General features: G+C 37.4%; 1 protein-coding gene and 1 pseudogene across 1 annotated transcript; both read right to left on the bottom strand.

Moving 5' to 3' along the window:
• Window positions 1-1559: 1559 nt before the first annotated feature.
• Window positions 1560-19816, bottom strand: LOC103704206 (annotated as a pseudogene).
• A 4500-nt stretch (window positions 19817-24316) lies between these two features.
• On the bottom strand, window positions 24317-26173 carry LOC103704205 (pentatricopeptide repeat-containing protein PNM1, mitochondrial). Its single transcript, XM_008787400.4, has one exon. The coding sequence runs from the start codon at window positions 26070-26072 to the stop codon at window positions 24555-24557; it is 1518 nt and encodes a 505-aa protein (XP_008785622.2). The 5' UTR covers window positions 26073-26173; the 3' UTR covers window positions 24317-24554.
• Window positions 26174-26903: the final 730 nt, after the last annotated feature.

Genomic DNA, 26903 nt, shown 5'->3' with positions numbered 1-26903 from the left:
CAAATCAACTACACTATTAAAGCCCACATAAGAAAATAAATAATTCATACTCAACTTTTTAAAATTTAAAATAAGAAACTTCAAGGACCAAAATGGACTTGATCAAAATTTGTGGAAAAAAGGAAAAGGTGGGGGGTGGGGGATGGGGGGCGCAAGTCAGCACTCACCATCACTCATGCTGAGCATATGGCGCCCAATTCAAGTCGGGAGTTCTTCGTCTCTTTTTTTTTTCTTCTTTTTTTAATCTTTTCATGATGTTGCTAGGTTCCATTTTGTGTAGCTAATATACGATTGGGATCATCCATGGGACAATAGTTTGGTCCTGCCCGATCAAGCGAGCCAGAAGGACCGAGTAACTCACACAGGATTGTCAAGTAATCTAATTAAGCACTTGTTTGGTTTGCGAGGAAAAAAAAAAAAAGAGAAGAAAGTGTGATCAACAGAAAAAACAAAAAAAAATCGCTTCTTATTTAGTTGAAGTTTTTCAAAGAAAAGAGATGAAAAAATAGCATTCTCATATAAATAAGATTCTTATATTTCATGGGAAAGAAAAATCTATGGAGGATATGAGAAGGCTACTTTTCCACCGATTGAGAATTGAGATCCTTTTTCTCTCTAAAAGTATCTTTAAGCCATCAAAATTTATGGATAAGGTCGTTTCTTTATTAAGGGTATAATAAATATTTCAATGCAACTTTTCTAAGAAACTAGATGATCAACCAAATATAAGCCACTATATAAAGTGCCACTTTTTCATGATCAACCAAACATGTTAAAACTATTTTCCATGCATCATATTCTCAAAAATCTTTTCAAAATAAATATTTTAGTGAGAAAAAATTCTTTCCACTAACCAAAACAAATCCTAAAAAAAAATCGAGAGAGAAGCCCTTCATACCAGCCTCACATGAAAAATGTCTTGCTCCAACTTCCTCCTACTCGTAAATGCATGCATAGACAAGCGTACTCTCAAAACCAGACTCACTAAAAAAAGTTCATTCGTCATTTCAACATTTGTAATCTTGATGATAGCGAGTCTTCTTGTCTCGAATTATCTTCAAATTCTTTCGTCGGCATTAATGCTGACAAATAAACAATCAAATCATCAGTCATCTCACTTAAAAAATTTGCTCATCTCGATTAGGGCTTTTGAGAGTTGGTTTCCAAATATCAGAGTTTGCATCTCCCCCTCACCCTAGCCGAGAATTTCTCTGATCCTGTCCTAGTTCTCAAGAAAGGATCACCTGCAATTTCTCTGGATGACGATAATGCAGATCACAAATGCATACAGCATCTTTAGTTCATTCACTATTACAACACAAAATTTAATCCCTAAAGATTATAATTTTTCCATCAACCAAGAGTGAATAATCCATGACAATCGATGAACAGTGAGATCAAATACATCCAGACCCGAGTTCAATCATGTAAATAGGGGAAAAGAGAAACGATCAAAGGATAAACGATGCACAAGCCAACTCAATTATCTCAACAAAATACAAGTTCGCATATCTATATCACTTGATGAAATTAAAGGTGGACTCACATTTGGAAAAAGAACATTGAAAGGTCACTGCTAAATTCCAGAAATCAATTTTCATGATGGTAGGCAGCATATGAACAACAACACAACACCCTCCTCCCTAAATCTCTACATTAAATAATCACTGTTTCCATTTCTAAACCATTTCCCAGCTGCAAAAAAGGGCAAAAAGTTTTGTGTTGAAACTGACTTATTATGTTCTGTACTAAACACCCTCAATCATATAGCAAGTACACACAAAATGCCCCTCCACCACCACTACCCTCAGAAAATTAACAAAAAAACCAAAGGCCAAAACTAACATTCTTGTCAATTCCCTCATCTACATACATTAACACATGGCAAAAGATGGTCCTACTTCACTCAGCATGCTGAGAGCCATTGTTACCAGCATCAAGAACTGAAGCAGCCTGCCTTATCCAAGAACCAAACCAATTTCCCATCGGCTGGCCGAATCATCCGGGCAGGCAATGACACGGCATCCAGGCCATCAATGTCATCAGCAACAGAACGGTGAACTGCCCTGGCTTTGTCTTCACCTGTAGCCACCACGGCAACATTAGATGCTGAGTTTGATCACAGGGATTGTGAAGGTGATCCTCTCAGGTGGGGGCTGGGGAGAGTTGGTGATGTAGGTGACCCACTCCTCTTTCTGCTCGAGGGCTGGATGGTGGGGGAACAGTTGAAGCCACAATGGCCATCAGCGCCCATGCCAAGAAGAATGAGATCAAACTTGGGACAAATCATTGCTCTCAGAAACGCCTATGATGCGGATCTTCACTAGCTGGCGAATAGCAAATTCATACTCCCCTGCTGCATCCTCCACAGTCACATTGTCATTGATGGAGCAGACATGGCTGTTTGAGAATAGACACCTGGCAATGTAATTCACATGCATGAAATGGTCCAGAAAGATTAGAATCGAGTGGAAACTAATGATCGGCAAGAGAAACTTCATGGTCATATGTCAAAACAAATTTCTTCAAAAATGCCATCAGTTGGATTTACAAATTCCTCTTAGGTCGGGAATATTATAAGTTCTTAAGAAAATCATGCTAGTGCAGTAAAAATAAAAATGCAGATGAAAATGTTATAGATAATATTTTTGCAAAAAATAGAGATAGTGAAACAGATATTACAGTTTTTAGGAGTTCAAAAAATTACAGCAATCTTAGTTTTTACATAAAACAAATCTTAGAGAAGAGCATTTTCTATCAAATGACCATGCAGCACAACCACAAAAAAAAGTGAACCAAGATTGCTGTCGCTGAGATGGCAAGTCCTCATCACTCAGCCTCATATAGCTATATAGTAATGCATATGCAGGCATGTAGTACCCAATATTATTTCTATAAGAATATTAACATCAGAAACCAAGATATGCTATCTAGGGTACCGGGCCTTGTATCGGTGACACCCTATCACTATATCAATACATCCGATATTAGAGCTGGTTCAGCATACCAAGTATCAGTGCACCCCCCATACGACATATTGGTACCTAACTCGTATGGTACAATACGTTTCATACCATCCAGTTCAGTACGATATGGCATACCTTATCAGAAACAAAGAAGATGTTAGACATATATTTTTATACCTTCCCTCAAAATAGTTATATTTCACTGAACTGCATATGCTGGCATATGGTACCATGTTATTTCAATATGGATATTCACTTCGATAACAACTGAGATGTCCCTTTTTGATAACTTGTCCTACAAATAGTTCAATATTCTATCGAGCAGAAACTACATTTTCAGTTTTACGAATGCTAAGGCCAACATTTATTTCTAACATGCCATATCTCACTGCATAAACACTATATAAGCATACAGCAAAAAAGCACCATGCAAATTCTTGGCTCATTAACCACAGCTTCAGTTTCTCTTGCTTGGATTTAGGAGCTGAAATTCAAACAAAGTTCTATATACCATAAGTAAAGAGTTGGGAGTAACAAGGAGAAGAATTTTAAGAACAGAACATGTGTGTGACAGACGTGCGTGCTCTGCTCATAAAATCTCTAGCATTCAGAACATCCTTGAGTCCTTATGGTGTCACTTCCATTCTGCAAATTAAGACGAGCTCTTACAAGAATATTTCTACAAAGCTGCACTTCCTGTATAGATTCCGTGGGCTATCTGTTACAGCTAATTTTTGGATGAGGTTTACAAGTGGTACAAATCAAGAACCATTGGCTTTAACAATGTAGTTTAATTTTGGACGGGTTCTAATAGTCAAGCATAAGGCAAACCCGAGGGGCTACCCATATGGCAGAAAAAGGTATCAAAGGGTTTCAATTTCTGATTTCAATTGCAAAACAAATTAGTTCTGAGGCTTCATGAACTATAGCTACCTCTCAAGCAACTGAACCTATCAGATATCCATCTGAAATTAACATGTTAAAAGAGTAGGCACTATATATATGTCATGTATTTATTTTTCAATTGCTTTTTTTAAAATTTTCAAGATTTAATTATCTGAGTCCAACAGTTGAAAATGCTCTTCATCAGAACTTTAATACAATCTCTAGCTAAATTTTTTTTTTGAGATACTTAGCAGTGACCAGCTGTAAAACCCAAATATGTAGCTTCCATAAAACACAAAAGGTAAAATACAGATTAAGACATCATCAAGTTACATCAGTTTCACTGCATGCATAGACTAATATATTTCAAAATCACATTCAATGGTGCATTTAGGCAATATATTGAAAAAACTGGTAGTTCTTGTTGGACACAACCTTGTTATAGGAAACTAGCTTAGGAAAAAAATGCCATAATCTAAATATTCCAAATCACAACAATACACATCAAGCATCATCCCAACTATTTGGGGTTGGTTTTATGAATGTTTATTTGCCAACCACAAAGACGGTGTACATGCCAAATCAACGATGGAACCAATGAAGGGAACTGTTGGGTACACACGTGCATGCCTTAAACACCCTTGATATGGCATTTTTTGACCTCCAAATTCTGGTTTTGGGTTACCTATGATATTTTCTTGCCTAAATGCTATAGTTTTTGCAAGGAAGAAGGTGCTGATCAAGTTAACTATCCTAATTATGGTTTCATGTGCATGTTGAAGTTAGAAACATTTATATTTATCACAAAAAATAATATATCATACAATATCCAATTTACATACATAACATATAGACATTCATACCAGCATTTGAAAAGTTATTAGATTACTAGAAGTCATAAGCCCATATAGAAGGGGCGTAGTAATAGTTACAAATAAACTACTGGATTCATGTGCAACTAAAGAAGTTTATAAATATATAGGTTAATAAGATGTGTTTATTTCAAAAAATGCACCATCTGTCTCAGAAATTAACATATAATTATCTAACACCATGTATTTTTTGAAACTACAATATTTTAATATATTTACAACAATTAATTAAATATTTGCCCATATCTAACTCAGGAAATAGTGTATGATGAGCTAGGTTGGTTTAAGGCCTAGATGATTGGATATGTGGGTGTAGATTGGGTTAGCCTCAAAACCCCCCAAAATCCTAACTTCTAAACCCGGATTCACGTTCTAGAGCATATATCCTTCAAAGAACTTCTCTCTAAACAAAAATTTTAACAGGATTTCCATATATTTAGCTATTTTTGCATAAGTTATGTGTTTTTAAAAGAAAATGGAGGAAAGAAGAGACTCACCTTGGGAAGATCAATTTTAGAAGCTCAAACCCATGATTTTCAAGTTCAAGTGAGCTGATGTAATGTCCTAAATACTGCTGCCAAACAACCTCCATCATGAAACAAAAACTGGAGAAAAGAGCCATTCGGGAGCTCTTCCCTCTCCCAAAATGTACTGCTGGGTATCACTCACAAACAGCTCAGTTCAAAGCCAGTTCAAGGGCAGTTCGCCTTAAGTCGCCAGTTCCAGTACGATTAGCAATGAGAAAACCTTGAATCGATAGAGACAGAACCGTTAGAACCTCGATTCAATATGAATTTGGTAGTTCTGTCCAGTTCGGACGATTTTTAAAACCTTGTTTTGAACAAACACAGGAACCTCTAACCAAGGCATCCTCAAATCTTTTCTCCACAAAATTGTACTATTTCAGCAGTCTTTCCCATTACTTGTCCTTAATCACTATCGCTCCTACATTTGTTTCAATACGCTCATTCTCAATCTTTCCTAGTTTTTACCACACACCCATCTCAGCATTCTCATATCTACTATGCCCATTTTGCTTGCTTAAGCCATTGTTTTAGTTCCAAGCACTGACCGAGCATTAAAAGCTAGAGGTTTTACTATGTTTCACAAAATATTTCCAGCCAAGACATTTAAGATGCTGGAACAAATTTTCCATTTAAGTTCATAAGACACACATTGGTCATGAAACACCCATGGAGCACCTTCCAATCATCTACCAAAGTCTTGACTCTATTAGCTATCTATTCATCTATTCTCCAAGGACCTCCGAACCAGTACTGGGGCTCCTATCAACCAGCAACCCTTTCGATACGGTATAGGTCTGTACCATACTGTGCCGAAGCATACCAAAACAGGGAGAGGGAGGGTTACATGGAGAAGGAGAGGAAAGAAGATAGAGAGGGAGGGAGACGGAGAGGTGGGGATGGATGGAGGGAGGGAGGAGGGAAGGAGGAGGGGGGAAGAGAGAGAGAGGAGGCTTAACAGTGACGGGTGCAAAAGATACCCTAGACTCAAGGAGGGCAAGGTCTTCGAGCACTCCACCGCGAAGGATTAGAGAATCCGAGGGATTTCTCCTCCTCGATCGCTTAGCAAGAAGAAACCCTAGCCTTCGAAAAAGAGAGAGAGAAGAGGAGAAATAAAGGGAGGGGGAGAGACTTACCTAACGACATGAAGAGGGAAGAGAGGCACGAACATTGAAGAGAGGAGAGAGGCACAAACATTGAAGAGAGGAGAGAGGCATTGGTCGACATCAAAACAGGGGCGAGAGAAAGCGAGCGCGCAAGAGAGACATCAAACTCTCTCAAATGTCAAAAATCCAACACTTCAACCCGAACAAGGATTTTATAAATGGGGTAGGGAGGATTTTATAAATGAACCAACCCAAACATCTAAACAATCCTGGGCCAGCATCATACGGCATCGTACGGACTAAACCACCCAATTCGGGTTGGTCTAGAATTCCCTGGATCACTCCATACTTTGCAATAATAGGCATAAATATGGAAAGTGATCAAGCTATTGTATTTCTTTGCCATCAATTTTAATTAGACTCTCGATTTCATTTCAATTTACATCAAATTTGCTTTCCTCATTATCAATTTTCAACCTACTAACTTTTCGAATCCTTCTAAGCAAGGTTCGTTGTCTCGATACCAAACCCTATACCGGTGCCACACTAGCACAGTATCAGTATGACACGATGTAAAATTTTTTGACGTACGGAATATCGGTACACCATCCGTACGGGGGTACCAGTACCAAATCGGTACGGAGCCCCATACCGCCTGGTTCAGGCCGATACGGCGTACCAGGCTTCTAAGGCTTTTCTGCAAATTTCAATTTAATATTTCACTTTGTCAATTCTTATAAATCAATATTATATCTTTTGCGAACGACATACAAAAATTGTATCTCTTCTTAGCCATTATTTCATCCATGACTAAACGAAAACCATATGGGCCTAATGTTAGCCCCATGTCTAATCCCACCATGAAATATGAAACTTTATTTTGAAAATCATTAAATTTGTGCAAACAACACAACGAAATGCATTATAAACTTGCAAAGAGACAATGGCATGTTTGTACAGCACAAGACCAAGTGGAACTATTCCACTCGATAGAGGTTGGTTCAGCACAGATCAACCGAAAAAACCGAGTCATGCCGAGAGTCTATGAGCATAAGATAAATGTGGTGTCGTATATGTTGAGGTGGATATTTGTTAAAAACTGGGGGGGAGAGAGAGAGTTAGATTACAATAAAACTGGAAGTGGAAGTAGTATGAGAATACAAAATGAAGCGAACAATCTAACTTGAATGTATTTGCACATCTTCAAGGGACAGCACCTGGGAGAAGGTGCCTCAAACTACATCTACAAATGTCAAAAGAGAGGAGAGCCAAGAGGGTCTTAATGGAGAAAAATGATTTATAGAGAATTTGTTCTGCAGGGTGATGACCTTAAATAAGAAAAGGGAATCACATTAAGATCATTGTTAGTAACCAAAAAATTGATAAACTAAGGCTTGTTATTACAATATATTTACTAACGTCTGCTTTTGCTTGCATGTGCTGATATTTACTGGCAATCCAATGAAAATATCAGGATAGAAGGGAACTGCATACATGACTTTTAAAAGGAGAAAGGAGATATAATTCATGAAAATTGAGAGTGGATGTTCTTTTGGATAGTGTCGGCCTATGGAAGCAGGAGGTTTAGCAGAAAGATAATTAAGATTCAAGAGTCACGGTTGGGCGACTTTATTATTTTCCTTGGTTTTTTTTTTGGGGGGGGGGGGGGGGGACCATTATTTTCCTATCTATTTTCAAGTGGTTTTTTTCCCAATTTTAACTTGGTTGAGGCTTAATTGCTTCATAAAAGCAGTCAACCACGCAAGGGATTGTGTCACATCTAAAGGTTACGAGCTCAAAGGAGGTTCTGAGACAGTATACATAGAATATGACTACTAAGTTCTAAAAAAAAAGAAAATTTCAACCCAAAAGAAACTTCTGATGAACTATACTGGAGGAAGCCATCTTATGCTGCTTCTTTCCAATCCAAGCAACAGGGTATGATATATTTACAGATTTACAAGGTTGGACATCACCATGATGGATGTAAAAGATATCAACAGCCATTTCTCAGAAGGTAATGCATGACTCTGAAGTGTAACATTCTAAATTCACATTATCAAATCTCCCTAGGCGGTGTTAATCTAAAAAAGTACATAGTAGATATACCGTGATGTGATGTCCGATACAATAGTTAGAAACTTTAGAGTAAAAGCGCACATCCATGTTACCATGATGTCCGCAGCTTATCAGGCAAGCTTGTACTACGATACGGACAGACTGATCTTTTAAACCATTGGTCATTTCCGTCACTGATAAATCCTTGGTCAACACAAGCATTTCCAAATTCCTCCCTAACAATTTCCATCTGGGTGTAGATCTCCTATCTCTTTTTTTTTCAAACCCTTCCACATAAGTCCAGGTATCTCAGCACAACAACATGACTATTATATGTGTCTTTAACACCTCAGAGAAGCACAATTCGTCAACCACATGAAAAAAAAAAATTGAAGTACCTAACTGAAGAGACAAAAAAATCTACCAATAGGAGTATAAAATACTTGCATGTATACATTTCGTTTCTTTCTATGCTTCTCAGACACTTCAGTGGAACAATCAAGCATCCAAAGTGCAGAGACTAATGCTTACAGGTATAGCTACAATATTACCCAAAAAGAAAAGGTATAGCTAATAAAAGAGGCCAGATTGATAACCATGCTTTTGCCACAACAACTGGTGCTGATTAGAAAAAGGTCAGAATTTTGCAAACTGAAATGCTCTATAGTTGAGAGTCCCAATTAAAACTTTATAAAATGAAATACTTTCCATTAAAATATTCTAACACAACAACCATCCCCTAAATGGAATAGTTTTCGCAGAAACTCATGCTCATCAAATATGATTATGCTCAAGTGAAACATAAAGTTCTACAACTTGTTTGTCTATTAAGCAACAGAGAATTGGTATTGATTCATATACCTTGGAAAGAAAACCATCCTTTGTTTGCTTGTAGTTACTGTCTCCATGATTCTTTGCCACTGCACGCTCATCAGCCCAGAAGATATACCATTTTGCCCAATCAACTGTCCTGTTGTAAGGAGCCTCACAGAGTTTCCTGCTTCACAAAAAGTAAAGCTTGAAATCCTTCTCATTTTATGACAAAATGGCTACTTATAAAAGCTTTAAGAAATAAAAGGATTAGGCAAAGCAATTCATCAAGCAAATAGCACTTCATTTATCCATATAAAACAAACTTGTAACAGAAATCTATTTAAGAAATTACCCAATCAAGCTGATAAGAGAACCTCCAGATAAAGCAATAGTAAAGCATCCCCTCTCCCTCACCGAAATCTCTGATAGTTGTGCAATGTACTCAGCGAAATCAGTGGCCAGCTCATCTGAACTTTCAAAAACTCTCAGTTCACTCTTCTTCCTAGCTTCACCACAAGCTGCCATTTCCTTCAAAATGCTACAGTCAATCAAGTCCTACAAAAATAGCAATGAAACTCAGAAACATGAAACTTCATAAAAATTTCTTGGACTGGCATAAACTAAAGGGTTGGCTCAACTGAATGTGAAAGAAAACATACGCCACCATTCAAAACTGGAAATAGGGATCAACAAAATTCAGTAAAACATCAACTCAAGCTCTAGGATTTTGACCATCTGAGTAAGCAGAAGGCAACCAAGTATTCCCATAAAGAAATTTAAAACATATATTCTGAAGCAGCAATTCTCAACGACCTTAGCTTGAAAAAAAAAAAGACAATCAAATGAAGGATTCAAGGAAAGGAGAGAAAAAGAGAAAAGAATCCTCTGGCATTCAATATTATAAAAACAACAGCAAGAGGAACAAAGGAGTGCATCCAGTAAATTACAACTGTAAAGAAAAATACCATTTCACAAGATTGAAAATTACAAAGAAGTAGGGAATGTGTTTCCATGATGAACAAATTTGACCAAAATCATATAAAAAAATAAAAGTTAGACATTTTTTTAAAATTAGAACAGAGACTGATTCTTTGTCTCTAGATAGCAAAAAAGAAAATGATTCAAAGCAAATCCAGCTCATGAATTATTAAAAGAAGGAGCAAGAAACTAACTCCATTTTTAGATGGACTGTGACTTTAAAAACATAAAAATATATATTAGTTTCAAAACCATCTTTAATCGTGAAAAGTAAATATTTGCATTCCAAAATTTGTCCCATATCATATTTCATATGGTATTAAAAAGCAGATAGGGATTAAACATCTGATATATACACTTCTCCGTCAAGTGAAAAAGTAAAAATCCAACCAATTATTCACAATCTATAAATGAAGTAATTATTTTGTCAAAATGGCCACATGCGAGCACAGGATCCTCCGCACCTGCTTTTTTTGTCATGTCAATAACCTCCTTATATACACAGAAAAGCAGGTAGTGGATCACCCCACCTCCACATGAATGTAGCAACAAGACAAGAAAATAATATGCAAGGTTTGCCGTACTGATCGATATCATATCACACCAGTACCAAACCGGTATGCAGTCTTGTACCATACCAACACTCGGTATGCCTTACTGTCTCGTACCATACCATGTACCGACACTATAATAGGATTAGTGCCAGTATGGGGTTTGGTACAAAAACAGCGAACCTTGACAACATGTATTCAGGATGCCAGAAAAAGTCATTCGTAACATGTCAAACGTGCATTTATGTCATTAAGATAAACAAGAAATATCTGTCAGTTGAAGAAAGCAGGGAAAACTAGTCACAATCAGCTATCATATTAGCATGTCAAACAATCCAAAATTCTAATATTCTCCAAACTATGCTTTTCTACCTACAGAAGAAATGGTTTCAAATTTAAAGGAGATAATAAAAGAATGGGAAAAGATGCCAGATCTCCCACTTTCCATGTTAGCGCAGCCAAATTCAGAAAGAACATATGCAACCATGTAGCAGTTCAGATTTTTATTAGGAAAAGGAAAAGATATAGGCTTGCATGTCATAAGTAAACATACAGAATTTTGTTAAGCAAAAAACAAATGAGTCCCAAAATCATCTTATGTTGATCACATTAGAGGGGAAAAATGTTTGGCAAGAGCAAACCCTTCAACACAATATGTGCAACGATCCTAAAAACCAAATTTAAAAAGCAAAATAGATACTATAAGATGAGAAATATCAAATATCTATGCTTAACCAAATCTTATAACACAAAATGAACTGAGAAAGAAAAACTATCTGAATCCTTCACTAATCTTTTGACAATATTGAAGAAAAAAAAAGAATATCTTGACTCTGTCTATGATGAATTAGGATTCATGTTCAAAAATTAAATAAGTAGAACAAGTAATCAGAAAGAAAAGAAAAACGTATATTTCTCAAGAAAAGGCATCTTCCCCACAACATGAATTTAACATCTCATTTCAAGTATCCAACTAAAGAATAAAGCCGTATACCAAAACCATTAGAACGTCAAGAGAAAAAGAAATGCTACTGTATTATGGGGAGCAAGGGAAAAAAGTGTCCCAACATGTCAAGAAAAGCTCGGACAACCATCCCTTTACAGCAGAGCAATTCAAAGATTCCATACTTTTTAGTTAAAAAAATCAGAAACCATTTTTCCCCCTTCCAGAACAAAATAAATAAACAAAATTAATTCTTTCCTACATTTAAGAAAACAGAACCTAAAGCAAACTCTCAGCTAACCACGCCACAAGAATTGAAGAAGAGAAAGATGTGAATAAGGGCATAGAAAGCCATTCCTCGACAAAGAAGAAGCAACATGATCGGCCAAAGAAAGACGACAGGCTCGAGAATCGATGTCCCATATCAAAATACCTAAGAATTCAGCAGAACAAAACAAACTCGGATCCCCAAACGATCCCAGTGCCACAACTTCCCCTCATAGAGAGAGAACAACAATAAACAATTCCCAATCTCTTAAAATCCAAGAATCTCGAAGCAAAATTTCGTGCAAACAACGTGTCAGGAAGAGAAGAACAGCCATCCCATCTCTTGCGCTCAAAGCAATCCAATTAACACCAAACAAATCAAAAAAAAAAAAAAAAGCATCAAAGACCAAACCTTTTTATATCAGAGGAATCCCAATTTTAGCAAAACTAACTGGGCTTCACATTATTCTCATTAAAAAAGATCTCAAACGGAACAAAGGCGAAGAAGTGGGTGACATCAGAATCCTTTTTATTCTAATCCATTCCAAGAAAGTATTAAATTAATCCGAGAAGACGCCCAGAACTCACCCTCTCCAGCTGCACACACGTGCATCCGCCGATCCAAAAACCCTTTAAAAAAGATTCAGAAAACCCCCAGCCCTCCCCAAAACAAAAACAAAAAAAAAAAGAACTCCTTTTTCCCACTCTTAGGGCCACTTCTGCAGAGAGAGAGAGAGAGAGAGAGAGGGGGGGGGGGGGGGGGGGGGGGGGGGGGGGGCAAAGTAGAAGGAGTCTTTCTCTCTCTTGGTTTAGACTTGGAGAGAGAACGAGTGGGGAAGGACAAAAGCCACCATGCAAACAATTTGTTGACAAGTGACCACCAAATATCTTTTGCTCCACTAGAACCCAAAAAAAAGTCCTGCATTTCCCCAAAGTAGGGGGTTGCCTTGCCCATGGCAAGCAAATGCCCCTTACCCCCTCCCAGATTAGCTTTTGCAATTTTGTATTTTATTAGTAATCTTAATTTTATTATAATGGTATTGTTATTCTATACATAATTACACATAGATTGAGAGACGTATTTAATAGTTGATGGTTAGAATTAATATTGGAAGTATGCAATTTAAATCTTATTGGTTGTTAGGCCATGCATGGAATATTTGAAATGTGTTTCATGTTTATTATCAAAAGTATGATATTTATTAAGTTTTTTTCTTGCATTTAGGTAAAATCACTTTGTATGCAATAACTAAATGTTGTTCTTTGACCCATTCTCATAACTCTTATTTGTTGTTGGATGTTATCAATTTATACAATGCATTATTGCATCAAAATATATTGCAGTCTTTTTTGACCCATCTTCTATCATAAATTGTCTTATAAATTTCTATATTTATGGTGGTCTAGTTTAATACTATTGCAAAAGCGTGTTGTAGCCGGATGATTTGTCTGCAACTCCTTATCTTTTATGTAATATGTCAATGATAAGTTTCTCACCAAGAACACCCTCAAAAGATGCCTCAATAAGCAGAGATTGAGAAAATGAAATTAGTAACAGGGTGTGCAACAATTTACCTTTTTTTTGGGATGATCCATTCGATTTAAGTAAACTGCAAAATACATATTTTAAAGATCAAACAAGAGGTGGCCCAGGAAACTCATTCTGTTTATACTATTTGAGGGGTAAGAGGGTTCTACTTAAAGTTAGGGATGTTTAAGAGAATACAATTAAGAGAGTATGCTGAAAACACCAGCAAGAAAAATAATCACAAAATTTTAGCAAAGGGTAAGATTTTCTATGGTAATTTTGCAAAATATCAACTAGTTTTAGTGCATTGTGGATAAAAGCATCACTTACCAAGAAAAGGAGGAAAGTCTAGGCTATTAGGCAATTGCTATTTCAATAAAGAAGAAAATGGCTCACAATCCCAAGCTAATGCATCCTCACATGCTCATCAGCCATCCTAAGATACTAGCTTCCAGTGATTTGTTTAGGAAGCTCACATTTGGAACTTGTAATATTCTACTATGCATGAGGGTCTAACTAATATGTTCTTCTTTTGTTTTCATCAGAACTTCCCCCCTTAGGTTTAGCATAAGACATCCAGAGTTTTTTTCTATTTTTATTACATTTCTCTCATTCCATAGAAAGATTTTAATTGGTGCTTGCCCCTAGTTTGCCCTTCAAAAAAGAAAGAAAACAAAGGTGGGCTTGTATGATTGCATATTTCAATACATACTATGTGCATTAGCATCATTTTCGATCTAATGCGATGCAAAGCTTGCCATTTGATGCGAATACACCGTTGGATAAGTATTACGCACGTTTGCTTACTGAAGAACTGGTGTTGCGTCAAAATTATTTTTAGGAGTATTTTGGTTATTATCCATGTGATAAAGCATGACATGATCTTTAAGTGGGACTAAGTTAATACACCCTAGTATTTGTTTATTTAGAAATAATATTTTAAGGAAAACTTTTCCTCAAGACAAAATCCTCACCTTCATTTTGGAAATTTTTGATTATCATGCCTCCCTATTTTCCTAAAACTAACATAGAGTCACCTAATATGAACATCTTTTTCACTAATAAATAATGAATCAATGAACATGCAAGATAGCACCCTCCCTCATATATATCCAACACTAGTTCTTGCCTGCTTACCTCCCCTTGCAACACACTCAATCCTTGTCCTCCTTTTGCTTTAACCTCACTAGGTTTATGAAATCTTCTTTTTTAGGTGGGGGGATGTAGGGAAGGGCAAGAGAGAGACAGAGAGGTGAATGGTTGCCCCGAAAGAAATATAGGATAGGTTGTCAGTTGAAAACCATACATCCAGATTTCCAAACACCAACTTTACTTTTGACTGGATAGGGTTTGGTTCTCATGACAATGACTCAACGAGTGGGAGATGGGTTGTAAAGGCCTAGTCCGGCACTCTTTGTTAACGACGCAATATTATTGTTGTGCCAAGGCTCACCCTCAAGAACCATATATTTTAAATATTCTTCGATGTCGTATTTCTTTCCCTAAATTTATATTCCATTAACATGCTTCAACACCTATTTCAAGCACCATATACAATGCTACACCAACTAATGATTTTTTTGAAGCCTATTTGAACATATACTAGCACATTTTGTATTCACACGCGAAAGACAATTCTTTCTCTAATTTTTTTTTCCAGCAAATTCCCTCTCTAATTTTTCATGCTCTTCCATTTTCATCCTTTTATTAGATTTTTATTTCTTGAAACTTCCGATCATATTCACCGCAGATTTGTCATCATTTTAAGCATATTGAGGCTATTCTATCTTGCAGAAATTACATTAGAAGCCCGTGCTCTTTTGGAGGCGGCAAGATCTCCAAGGATTACATCAAAGCATACCTCAAACCCTAACAAATAACTTATAATTGTTTCGCAACAAGCTTATTATATAGTATTATCAATCTCATGTCTAGTTCTCTAGTATCTTAATTGAACAATATAGTTAGGACATTCTAGAAAGTAAAACGACTTGTAATGTGAACGCTTATTAAGTGCGCCAAAGTAGTAAATTGACCCTAGAAAATGCATCGGCGAACCTAGCAAGGGCCATTGTCAACTAGTCTAATCTACATGTAATTTTTTCTCAAAAAATTCTCTCTAATGTAGGATGCGCTCTGGTCAAAATCATGTTGAGCCACCACAAAACAAAAAAAGAATACCTAAGGAACATCAACAACACCATAAAAGTATGTTGTTAATTGCTCAATTTGACCATGGGGCCTCCATTTATGACAAACAATATCAGTGACATGAATACTTTTTCTTGGAATGACTGCACCTCAATCATGTCTCCTTCAGAATGGTTTCCCCCTGGTTTTCTTTAACAAAGGAGTTAGGCATAAGTATCATCACAGCCATTTCATGAGAGTTTGATATAATTCTTTTATCAAACAAAATGTTTCCTGATATTTGTGGATCCTAAACTGCCGTATAATGTCGTCTCCATATAATTATGTCCAAAACAAACTTCTTGCAAAAATTAGAGCTAGACCTCCATGAATGCAGTCACATACTATCAAGCAAAATAAGAAAGGAAGTTAGGTACTTCTTAAGTAAAAGGAAAGTAAAAGAAATATAAAGGATAAACTGAAAAGATTATTATTCTTGGATCAAGTTCTTGGCTGCAACTTCCAATTTCTCACCATCCCCTACTTCTCACTCTTCTAGGATTATTTCTGTTTAACATGAAAACGAAAGAAAATAGAAATCTAATGGATGAAGAAAATAAAAGAAAGAAAGGTAAAGGGAAGAAAATTAAGAATTTTATTTAATTGGTTTGCAATAAGAAATCCATTGTCATTGGAAAATTGGTTTGGATTATGACAAAGTTCATTGAAAATTGTCCTTCTTTCCTCTTTTGCTATACTGTGCTTTAATCATTTGTTGTGCAAAAAAAAAAAAACAAGCAAATCCACTTAACATAAATATGGTACCTTGTTTTTATTTTTTTATATGATTTTTTTTCCTTTTGATCATAGATAAGACATCTTTGAAAGTTTTCTATAAAAAAAAATCTTCAAAGTTTAGTTATTTTTAGTTTCTCAACAACCAAAAAAGACTTAGTGTTAATTCACTGACATCTGTCAATAATTCTATGATGTGATATAAAATTAACGTTCTTCCCTCAAAAACATATCTTTTACGTAAAATCACTGGTGTGGTTGCACATTTCCATGCCTCTCAAGCATATTATGTACATCTTCAACTCTTCAAAACAAAATTAACTTCTTTAATGTACATTTTTTGGTGTTTATCTGGACAAAGTTCGCAAAGAGGGAGAATAAAAGAAAATTGAATACAGCACAAAAAAAGGAAATGCATATATTAATTATCCTTTTACAATTGTGACGGGATTACGTCTAGGGAATAGGTCCATAGCTTGTATTTCTATCTTAGCTTAAAGATTCTAGCTTATAACTTATATAATAGCTTTCAATGCTACAAATATTCAACTAATTTTTTAATCTCAATATATCAATTTTCTCAGCATCAATTATCTCAATGAGTAGTCGAGACTATAAGATGAACCGAGATTTTATCTTGGCCAATATGATATGTGGAAAAATTTAGAGAAAAGTAATAATTTTCAAAATCCCAACTAATATTTTCAGACTAAGATATCAAATTCTTGATAGATATAGTAGATCTAAAATTAAAAATTATATTTAAATATTAATTTTGAGATTAATTAATTAAAATTTTATTTAAAAAATAAAAAATAACTAAAAATATCAACTAATATGAGTACACAGCATTGGCCAATATCTCTAGTTTTATCAACTTATAGTGATCGAGATGATAATATCAAGATTTTTATATTTATTATACTGGGAAGTGCCTCATAGTTATCTTTTCAACTCATTAATTTACTAATCAACCATCAAACCATCCATCCACTATGAGTTCTTTTTTTTTTTTTAACTATCTCCTTGGACCTTTCTCTCTCAACACAAGCACCTTTTTATCTTAGAGCCCACACTTTCTGAACCCATCTCTCCTTCTTCCCCTCCCTAGCCCACTAATAAGTTTCTTATATGCAACTGCGAAGTGATATGTCACCCATCATTTTCTAGCTTCTCCTCCCACCACCATTGAATTGAAATCATTATCCCATCAAAAGAAGCAGTAGAATCTCATCTTCCCACGCTCATTTGGGCAATAAAAGAAGCTGGTATGGTGGTAGGCAAGGCCAATAAATCAATGCCCACTATCATGACAAGATCAAGCTCCCACCTTGGAGCTCAGCAATCCAATGTTAGTACATTCAAGTGGGTGATCGAGGCCGAGTGTCAGTCCTTTTGTGGGGCAATTACATGAACCATGAATCACACCATAGCTGACATCTCATTTGCTATCAAACATCGAGAGAAGGTACCTCTGGTGCTAAAGTTGGCTGGTTAGCACTTTTGAGAGCACTCTAGTTTTTCTCATATGGGTGTTGGGGAAATAAAAAGCTTTTGATGGTTAGAAGTGGACAGAAGCGGCCATATGCATTTGGAGGCCTAAGGTGAACTTAAAGGTCCTAACATAAATGCATTTGGGAGCCTCAATGCATAAATAAAAAAATGGACAATAATTTTTTTTAAGTAAGATATATGTTCCAACATAAATATATTTGAGGGTCTCGATACATTTATAGCTATAAAGATACGTAGCATTTGAAGCTCCCAAATGAAAAAGGGCCTTAATGCATTCGGACGCTAATTTTGGAACTTACTATAATAAATGCATTTAGAGGCTGGGACTTTAGGCCTAAGAGATGAGCCGATCCTGAAGGTGGAGGCATATGCTCCCAGGAGTCCCTGCTCAAGTTCACAAGCCTAGGGCTATCCAAATAAGAAGAGGATGCAGATGATTCTGATTCCCATCCCCTTAGGTAGACATTGTTGCAAGGTTGAATAGACTGCTAAGCTTGTCTAATTGCAAAATTGTCTCGGAGAAGGTACCCATTTTGTCATACCTTCCCTCAGGGGAGCAGCTTGCCGCTCAATTTAGTTATGTTACTTGAAGAATTGGTCTCTCAATCATTTTAGGACAAGTATTATGTACCTTGTCATGCATAAATAACATAATTATGAAGGATGTCTTGTCACTAGATACATCAACCTCAGGATAAAGAGAGATTGGTTATATTGGTTGTCAATATATTACTTCCACAAGAACAGACGGGGGAAAAAAATCTTCCATGCATTGAAAATGTGATAACGATTGAAGATGGAAAGTAGTGGAGGATTGATGTTAGTAGGTTGTCGATCATTAAATTATAAAATGATGCCTACAGAATGAATCATGATCAAGTAAGGTTTATTAACTTAAATAGATGGAATTTTGCTTTTTGTTCATTGGATTATGACTTGTTTGGCATAAGCAATTTACATCATATGGAGTCAAGACTTGTCTATTGCATCCATCTAGCCTAAGGATATGCCAAACCAAATGAGATGACATAAAATATTTTTGCCTTTATTATCCTTTTCCTCGAATCCTCTTTGATGTGCGTCATTTCCATCTTTGAGAACTCTCTCCTCTCCCTCTCGTCCTCGAGGTCAAATGAACCAAAAGATTCAATTTATTTGTCTCTCCTTTGTCATAATATGCACTTAAAACATTGATTGGCCGGATTTTCCAAGAATGCAATTATAACTTTGGAATAGAATCCAAGATGTATCTATTATAAATATTCTCTCTAGATAATATATTACATAGCATTAACATATTTCAAACAATGGGTGGATAATTCTTCCATCTTGTAAATGAGGGGTCACCCAGTAGTCGCACCACTCTGCTTAGTAATCAAAAATTCTAAATTTAAATCTTGGATGATGCATCCATAAATACTTGAAGCTGAATAATTGTAATACTGATGAATTTCACTTTTTCATCAAAAAATAAATATTAATAATATACTTTCATCTCTGAAGCCTGAAAAATCAAAAATTGTGTAGTCCATCTTAGCCATTCATGTGACATGATTGAATGAACCAGATTTCAGCAGGCATCTCGAGCATGCATGTCCCGGAGGAGGAAGACTGAGCACCAAGGAAAGCTTGAGTTGGAAACTCCATCACAGTTTGGCTGGTGATATCACAAATTATAGCCTTCATTCAGGAGAATGCAAGTTAATCATGCTTTGCAACAGACTCTTCTATTTTAGCAGCTATAGATCCAAATCCAGAGACCTTTGAGATGAGCTTTATATTGTTTCAGCTGAGTCATTGAGTTGGACTTGTCTAACCAATCTTTGCTCAGACCCAGCTCACCAATATCCCCAGATTCTACACAGGCAAGCAAAAGCTCTCCCATATGGCTGGAGGTCCAAAAGCCTAGAAGTGTATATGGAAAGATTATAGAAAGAGCAATCATACATATGTGGAGGGACAACAATGGCGAAAATCTTCAATTCCTGAAGCTCGGCACAAGTCTTTGCATGATATACTATAGCATATAAAAATACGATTCGTAAAACTGGAGGAGAGACTGATCAGTTCGATAGCATAAAACCAATCAAAAGTCCAACAAACACAAACTGACATCAAAGTGAAGGCAGCATATGTCAGTAGCCAAACCATTGGCCACAGAAGAGGCTACTTAAGTAAACCTGTTCTATTTGCAAACTCCTGATTTATTAAAAATTCGCAAGCCTTAAGAAGCTTATAAAATTATGGTATATAGTAGAAGCAATTCGCATGCAAACAAAAAAGATGAACAATAACATGCTCGGATGAAACCCCAAGAAAAGCAACAAGGGATGAACATAGTGGCAGCAGAATGATTTATCTACAGCTAGCTGAACCTACCTCCGGATGATCAATTGGCACAGGATCCCATTCCAAAGAAACTAACAAACTGATCGAAAACTTGAGGTCTATCCCCTTCCAGACCAAACACTTTTGCGGACAAATCAATCCTCACCGTATGAGGATCGAAATTTCCAGCTATTTGACATGCCCGCATCAGGAGTCTACACACCCTTTTTTATTTATAACCCCTTTTTGATATGCACCCTTACATCTGCCATGTGACCATCTGAGGTACTGGTATTTATATATGATTTAGAATAGGTGTTATGAACACATGAAGCTTAAAGGTGCCGTCTGTAAGTTAAACATATATATAGACTATGGATCTGACATATCCGCACCATTAGATCATAACAGTGCAAAGAGTTGATACAGTTCACAACTTCACTGGTGAATCATGATACAAGGAGAATCATTTGGACTTCCTAGAATTTGGTTTGGATCTCTTAAAAAAACAACTTGTCCGTTCAAAAGTGGAAACACTCATTGCAGTGACATAACTAGATCAATAAACTGACACAATTAATCACAATGGTGGTGTCTTAATCAATCTTTAACTTCCATAGCTAGCTTTGAGAACTAAGCAGCCCCCAAGAAAAAAACTACATTCTCAAGTATATTCTGGCATGCCTCACTATTAGCTATGCAATGCTGTTAACATGGCAGCTACATGAAGATGCTTGCAGCCATAACCATTGATAGATTTCGATAGCTACATGAAGATAGATGGTGATTCTAATGAAAATCACAACAAACAGCATGTTAGCAACTAGATAGACTAGCTCCATCTGAAGCATTACAGCATTGTCAGATATCCAAAAGCAACTTAACATAACAGTCCTGGATGATTTCTAGTCATTAGAACCTATGCGATCAGCTCATTCACAACCCAACCAAAGTACAGGATCCCAAATTTCATTGTTTATACCATGCAACTTATATTCCAATTATGGGATCTGCATCCCTGATTAAGCACAGCACTTGACAATAGAATTGCAGAAGGTAAAGCAAGGACATCAACAACATGATCAAACACCTCTCAAATTGAGATCAAATAAGACCATCATTGACATTCTTATTCACTTCATAATGGATGCATAGCTTCCATTTATCTTTAGCATTCTGTGAATCTGATAATGACATGCTAGATCAAAGTCTTATCTTTTTATCACATGCACCTTAATCATCTAGGATAAATGTACTTATATGACCATACACGTTAAGATCTGTAAATTGTTAAATCTTCTCTTATCACATGTTTCCCACTGTTGATGTGATTATGCTAACCACATCATTCTGGTTTTTTGATGGTCATTCCTCTTATTTCATGGGTTACTATAACACCAGTAATGAATTTATATACTCTGCAAGGTATTTATATACTAATATCCACTGAAATGATTTGGATGTAACAAGTATAAAAAGTAGGCATGAATTATAGGGGATGCACGTGACCCCACCTTTTAGCCAGAATCCAGGCCAAAGTCATTGCTTGAGCCTTCAAGGGCATATTACCAAGAATGTTCAAAATGTTTCTTTTTCAGGAAAAGTGCTTTCTTAAGGTTTTGAATATATTGCACCATAATAAATGGATGTATTTGACCATATCTTCTTTTTCCTGATAAGGTGAGAGAAATATTAAATAGCAATATTGGAGTTTTTCTTTTCTTTTCTGGTCGTGGTTTCAACATTCCATATCTCTCCTTTTCCTTCATCTTTTTCATCTTCTGCTTCTCTTTTTCCCTTCCCATCTAGTCTTTCACAGTAGCAGCAAGAACTGGCATCCACTACCAATAGTAACCACAACAACCAACAGGAAGCAACTGGTTCCTCTGATCCTTCTTTCGCTCCTTATTCCTTGCATTATTCATTCTTCCCCTTCATTCCTAGGTTTACCCAGATCTAAAAGCAGTTCAGATCTAATTTTAATAATCTTCTTCTTCTGTACCATCTTTGTTAGCTCTACTTTCATTAGATCTTATAACCCTTAAAGTCCAATACAAGAGGATCGCATCATACTGCCTCTATTTCTTCTCTTTTTTTTGCAATCCTAGGAAAATGGTCTTTCAACAAAAAAGGGATTATGCTATGTTAGTTTTCACCAATAATTATAATGGCAATCCAAGTTAGTGATCTTGGGGCTTTAGAGGACAGCAACTTAGAAACCTCAAAACATCCTTACTTTAAATCTCCATCTCACAGAACATTGAAGCTATCCAACGCCGAATATTTCATTTTCAGTTTAGTGCTTAGACTCTGCTAGGAACATATTACTAAGGGTTGGGCAGGAAGTGATATATCAAAATCCAATTTGCGAGGTGCTATTAATGTTCAAGTGCTTGGGATTCAATAGAGATTAGAGAAGTCAGAAAATGGATGAGATATAAGCATGCAAGAATTCTTTTCCTATTGAAACTACAATTAAAGTGGGCAAAAGTGACGACATCAGTTTCTGATTACATATTGTCTTGAAATTAGATGTTTAAAGGTGTTTGTCATAATTTTTTTCTTCTTTACAATAGAGAGAATGCCGCTTTTGGGGAGTCATGCAGAAAAGAGAGGCATGGAAATGATTTGTTTCCTTATAAACTGTTAGAATTGAATTTCATCTAAAATGTGAATATGCTGAAACAGCTAGGCATGCACAACAATGATGTAGAGATTTGAACCAAGAGATGGGACATGGGGAGCGGCATACATTTTTTTGATTATTTCATCTCATTACGTTTCTACTTGATCAGGAACTAAGTTTTATGTAATTGCAATGAACTGATAATTTCAAAAGCGATAGTGTGGTCGAATGTATGTTTGCATGAATTGCAAATGATTGACTAGTTGCTTGGTTTTGTTCCCTAACAGATGCGTAATGTGTGAAAAGGAAAAATTATCTTGTTACATTCTTCCAATTAGTGTGACTTTCTATAGAAGATTTGTAGTAGTGTAATGGCCTAGCATGACTTTATTAGGCACCTATAACTTGTGTATAGAAGTTAATGCAGGATGAAGGGATCTTCAATACAACAATGATGGTTAGGATCGAAAGATAACAGGTGAAAAAAAGAAAAGAACTGGATAAGAATTTATCTGGAAGCAAGAAAGGAACTTGATATTGTTTACGTATCTATTCAGATACAAGGGGAAAAATCCCTTCTTCCAAATACTCCAAAAGTCCCAAGCAAAATAGAGAGTGAAAAAAAAGCTGAGGGAGAGATTATACATATCAAAAGACGTCCCATCATGGAATTGACCTCCAAGTAAAGAGAATCATGGAACCTGTCTTTCCTTTCCCCACTTCTCTGTTGAAACATCTATAATAAGGAGGTTATTATCGTCTTAAATCTTAATATAGGTGAAGTTCTCTCCCTTCTCCATGAAAATCAGGTGAAGTTCTCTCCCTTCTCCATGAAAATCAAAGAAACTCTTTGACATGGCTTGAGATTGAGGGTTGTGGGTTCAAGGAGAGAATGACAATGAGAGAGGGAAGGAGAGTAAAGATCAAATGATGTTACTGGAAAAGGATTGAGTGTGGAAAGTGTGGTCTCAATTCTCCAATCACATAAAACCCCTCCTTTGGTTACTATGGCTCATGCCATGATACCACGTTTTATTGTGGACTCTCCTATTCAGCTGAATCTTGATCAATGGCAATAGACTATGTTCAGATTTCTCAATAGATAGTAGAAGACATGAGTTACAAAAAGGACATACAAGAATCTTCAAGCAGTTTTGTGGAAGTTAGACAAAATGTTGAGTTTGATTGTTGCAGAAGTTATGTTATGGAGAAAGAACAAATACAAAGAAGCTAATGCTTAGATTATACACTATTACCCACCCACACAAAAATATATATATATATATATAATTTTTTCTTATTCAGGAAGACTTCAGTTAGCTGTTTCTTTAAATGAAAAAAAAAAGATGCAGTGTAACAATACATACAAATGACAGTCGCTATGATGACATGAAAACCATCCCAGATTAATTAGAAGGTGTATGGTTGTGCGCAAAGCCACAAGGCATATGAAATTGAACAACATAACATCCATGTCGAACAAGCGTGACAAGAACATAAGCAGGGTAGTTTTTCAGCAAAGTCATTTGAATGCCAAATGTCATACCATATAGAAGCAACCCAGTTCAGCTGAAATCCTGGAATTTATGTGTCGATTGAAGCAGAAACTACACAACAGAAAATGAGACAAGGGAAGAAGATGAAACTACACCCGGATCGCATCTGAGAATCAAATAATCCTCCGCAGCGTCCTCGGCTTTGGCTTCCTCACGAAGCTCAACCTCAGCTTCTTCAGCCGCCTCCTTTTCATCACCTTCTTCTCCGGCAATGTCAGCCTCTTCTTCTCCTTCTTCACCTTTTTCACCTTCACATACCTCGGATTGACTTTGCATACCTTGGGCACCACCGGAACGCCTCGAGCCGTCGCCTCCTTGAACAGCGCATTCGCCCTGTCTACCTGGTTGTGCTCCGCCAGCTTCCCCATCAACAAATCATAGGTCTTGATCCCTGGGGCATGGCCATACCCCTTCATCATCCGAAACACCTTCATCGCATGCTCCGCCCGCTCGATCCCACACAAAATTTTGATGAATCCATAGTACGCCTTAATGTCAAGCATGTCGCCGAACCCGGCCGCCCTCATAAATCCAATCATCTCGTCGCCCTCCGAGACCCGGGCGGCCTGGTACAAGCTCCGAATGAGGGCGAGGTAAGTCTCTGCGTCTGGGGAGCAACCCCATTCGCCCATTGTCCGGAAGAGCTTCATGGCGTCCTCGGTCTTTCGGATCTTGCAGAGGTTGGAGATGAGGACACGGAAGGTTTCGGCATCCCGAGGAATGCCGGCGGCTTCCATCTCGACGAGGACCTTGTCAGCCTCCGACTGGAGCCGGAGGGGATCCTTCTTCCGGCAGAGCCGGCAGACGCAGTCCAGGATCGAATTGTAGGCCGGCGTGCCAAGCTCGAACCCGCCGCGGAGGATCTCGCCCATGAGGCGGCGGGCCTCGTCGAGCCTCCCGGCGGCGGACCAGCCTCGGATGAGAGCGGTGCAAATCTCCTCGTCGGGGAAAATCTCGTCGGCGTAGCGCTTGACGGCGCGCTCGGCGTGGCCGGGGAAGCCGTGGTCGGTGAGGGCGGCGACGAGGACGACGAGGGTGGGGCGGTCGCGGCGGAGGCCGAGTTCGCGGGGGAGGGTGTCGAAGAGTCGGACGGCCTGGGTGGGGCGGCCGGCACGAGAGAGCCGGTCGACGGCGGCCGAGAAGGAGAGGGGACCGGCGGAGCGGCGGAACTCGGAGAGGAGGTCGGCGATGGCCTTGAAGTCGCGGCGGCGGCCGAGGAAGTGAACGAGGAGGGAAAGGGACTCGTCAGTGGGGGTAAAGGAGCGGTGGCGGACGATCCAGCGGTAGAGGTCGATGGCTGCGCGGCCCGTGGTGGGGGAGAGGTCGAGGACGCGGTGGAGGAGCGGGGTGTTGAAGCGGACGTCGGAGAAGTGAAGGGAGAAGTGGCGGGCAAGGTCGTGAGCGGAGGAGGAGGAGGGATCACCGGCAGCGGTGGAGAGCTTGACGAGCTCGGCGGAGATGGAACGGGCGAGGTCGGAGGGGTCGTCGGAGGCAGCGACAGTGGATTGGGAGGAGAGGGATCGAGCGGCGGCCGTGAGGAGGGGATGATGCGGCGGCGGAGAAGGGCAAGAGGGCTGGAAGAAGCGGAGAAGGGGGCGGAGAAGGGACGGACGCGGCGGCGGTCTCCACATTTCGCTCTCTCGCCCTCTCCCTCTCCTGAGGCGAAGAATGGGAGAAGAATCACAGGCTCCGGAAGTTGGAAAACGGCTACAACCCTAAAGCCCTAATTGGTGCTGCTCTAGCCAAATTTAGCTGAGACGTTCGCCTTGACATGAATCCATGATAAGGTGCACGGTAGAAAACCAAATTGATCTTAGACATGTAACTCCTATGTTTAAAGGGTGCAATTGGATAGGTTGCACTTGGAAATGCTATAGTTAATTGCAGGTGTGCAAAAATACTGCAATTGAAATGTAAAAAAGATCCAAATGTTGTAATGTGGTAAATTGGCTACAATTTTAATGTAAGATTTGTTGCAATTGAAGGCAGATAACCCTTCACCGCGCCTCAACCATTCAAATTTAATATCAATAATTTTAGTATATTAAATGAAATATGAAATATATCAATTATTATTGTAGTATATGTAATCATCATAATATCAAATAAGTTTTATAATGTTATATTTGCTAAAATAATAATAATTATTATTATATTAACAATTTAAAATATTATTACAATGATCAAAATGTACTTATTTTATTATTATATAATAATCATTTTTTATTATAATCTATACAATATTATAATAATATAATTATATTGTAATTTATATTATAAGAATTATAGGCTATTACAATAATATATGCAATAAATACATACTAATTGTTATAAAATTAAATTATTTGACATTATTAACAATTATTAAAGTAATTATTTTTTAATAATCCAATAATATTTTGATAATGGTGTTTTATTATAATTATAAGAGTAGTATGTTAATAATTACACTACTATAGAAA

The sequence above is a fragment of the Phoenix dactylifera genome, chromosome 15, assembly GCF_009389715.1.
Source record: "Phoenix dactylifera cultivar Barhee BC4 chromosome 15, palm_55x_up_171113_PBpolish2nd_filt_p, whole genome shotgun sequence".
Lineage (NCBI taxonomy): Eukaryota > Viridiplantae > Streptophyta > Magnoliopsida > Arecales > Arecaceae > Phoenix > Phoenix dactylifera.
The sequence above is the reverse complement of the archived record's forward strand: the minus strand, read 5'-3'. Positions and strand labels throughout refer to the sequence as shown.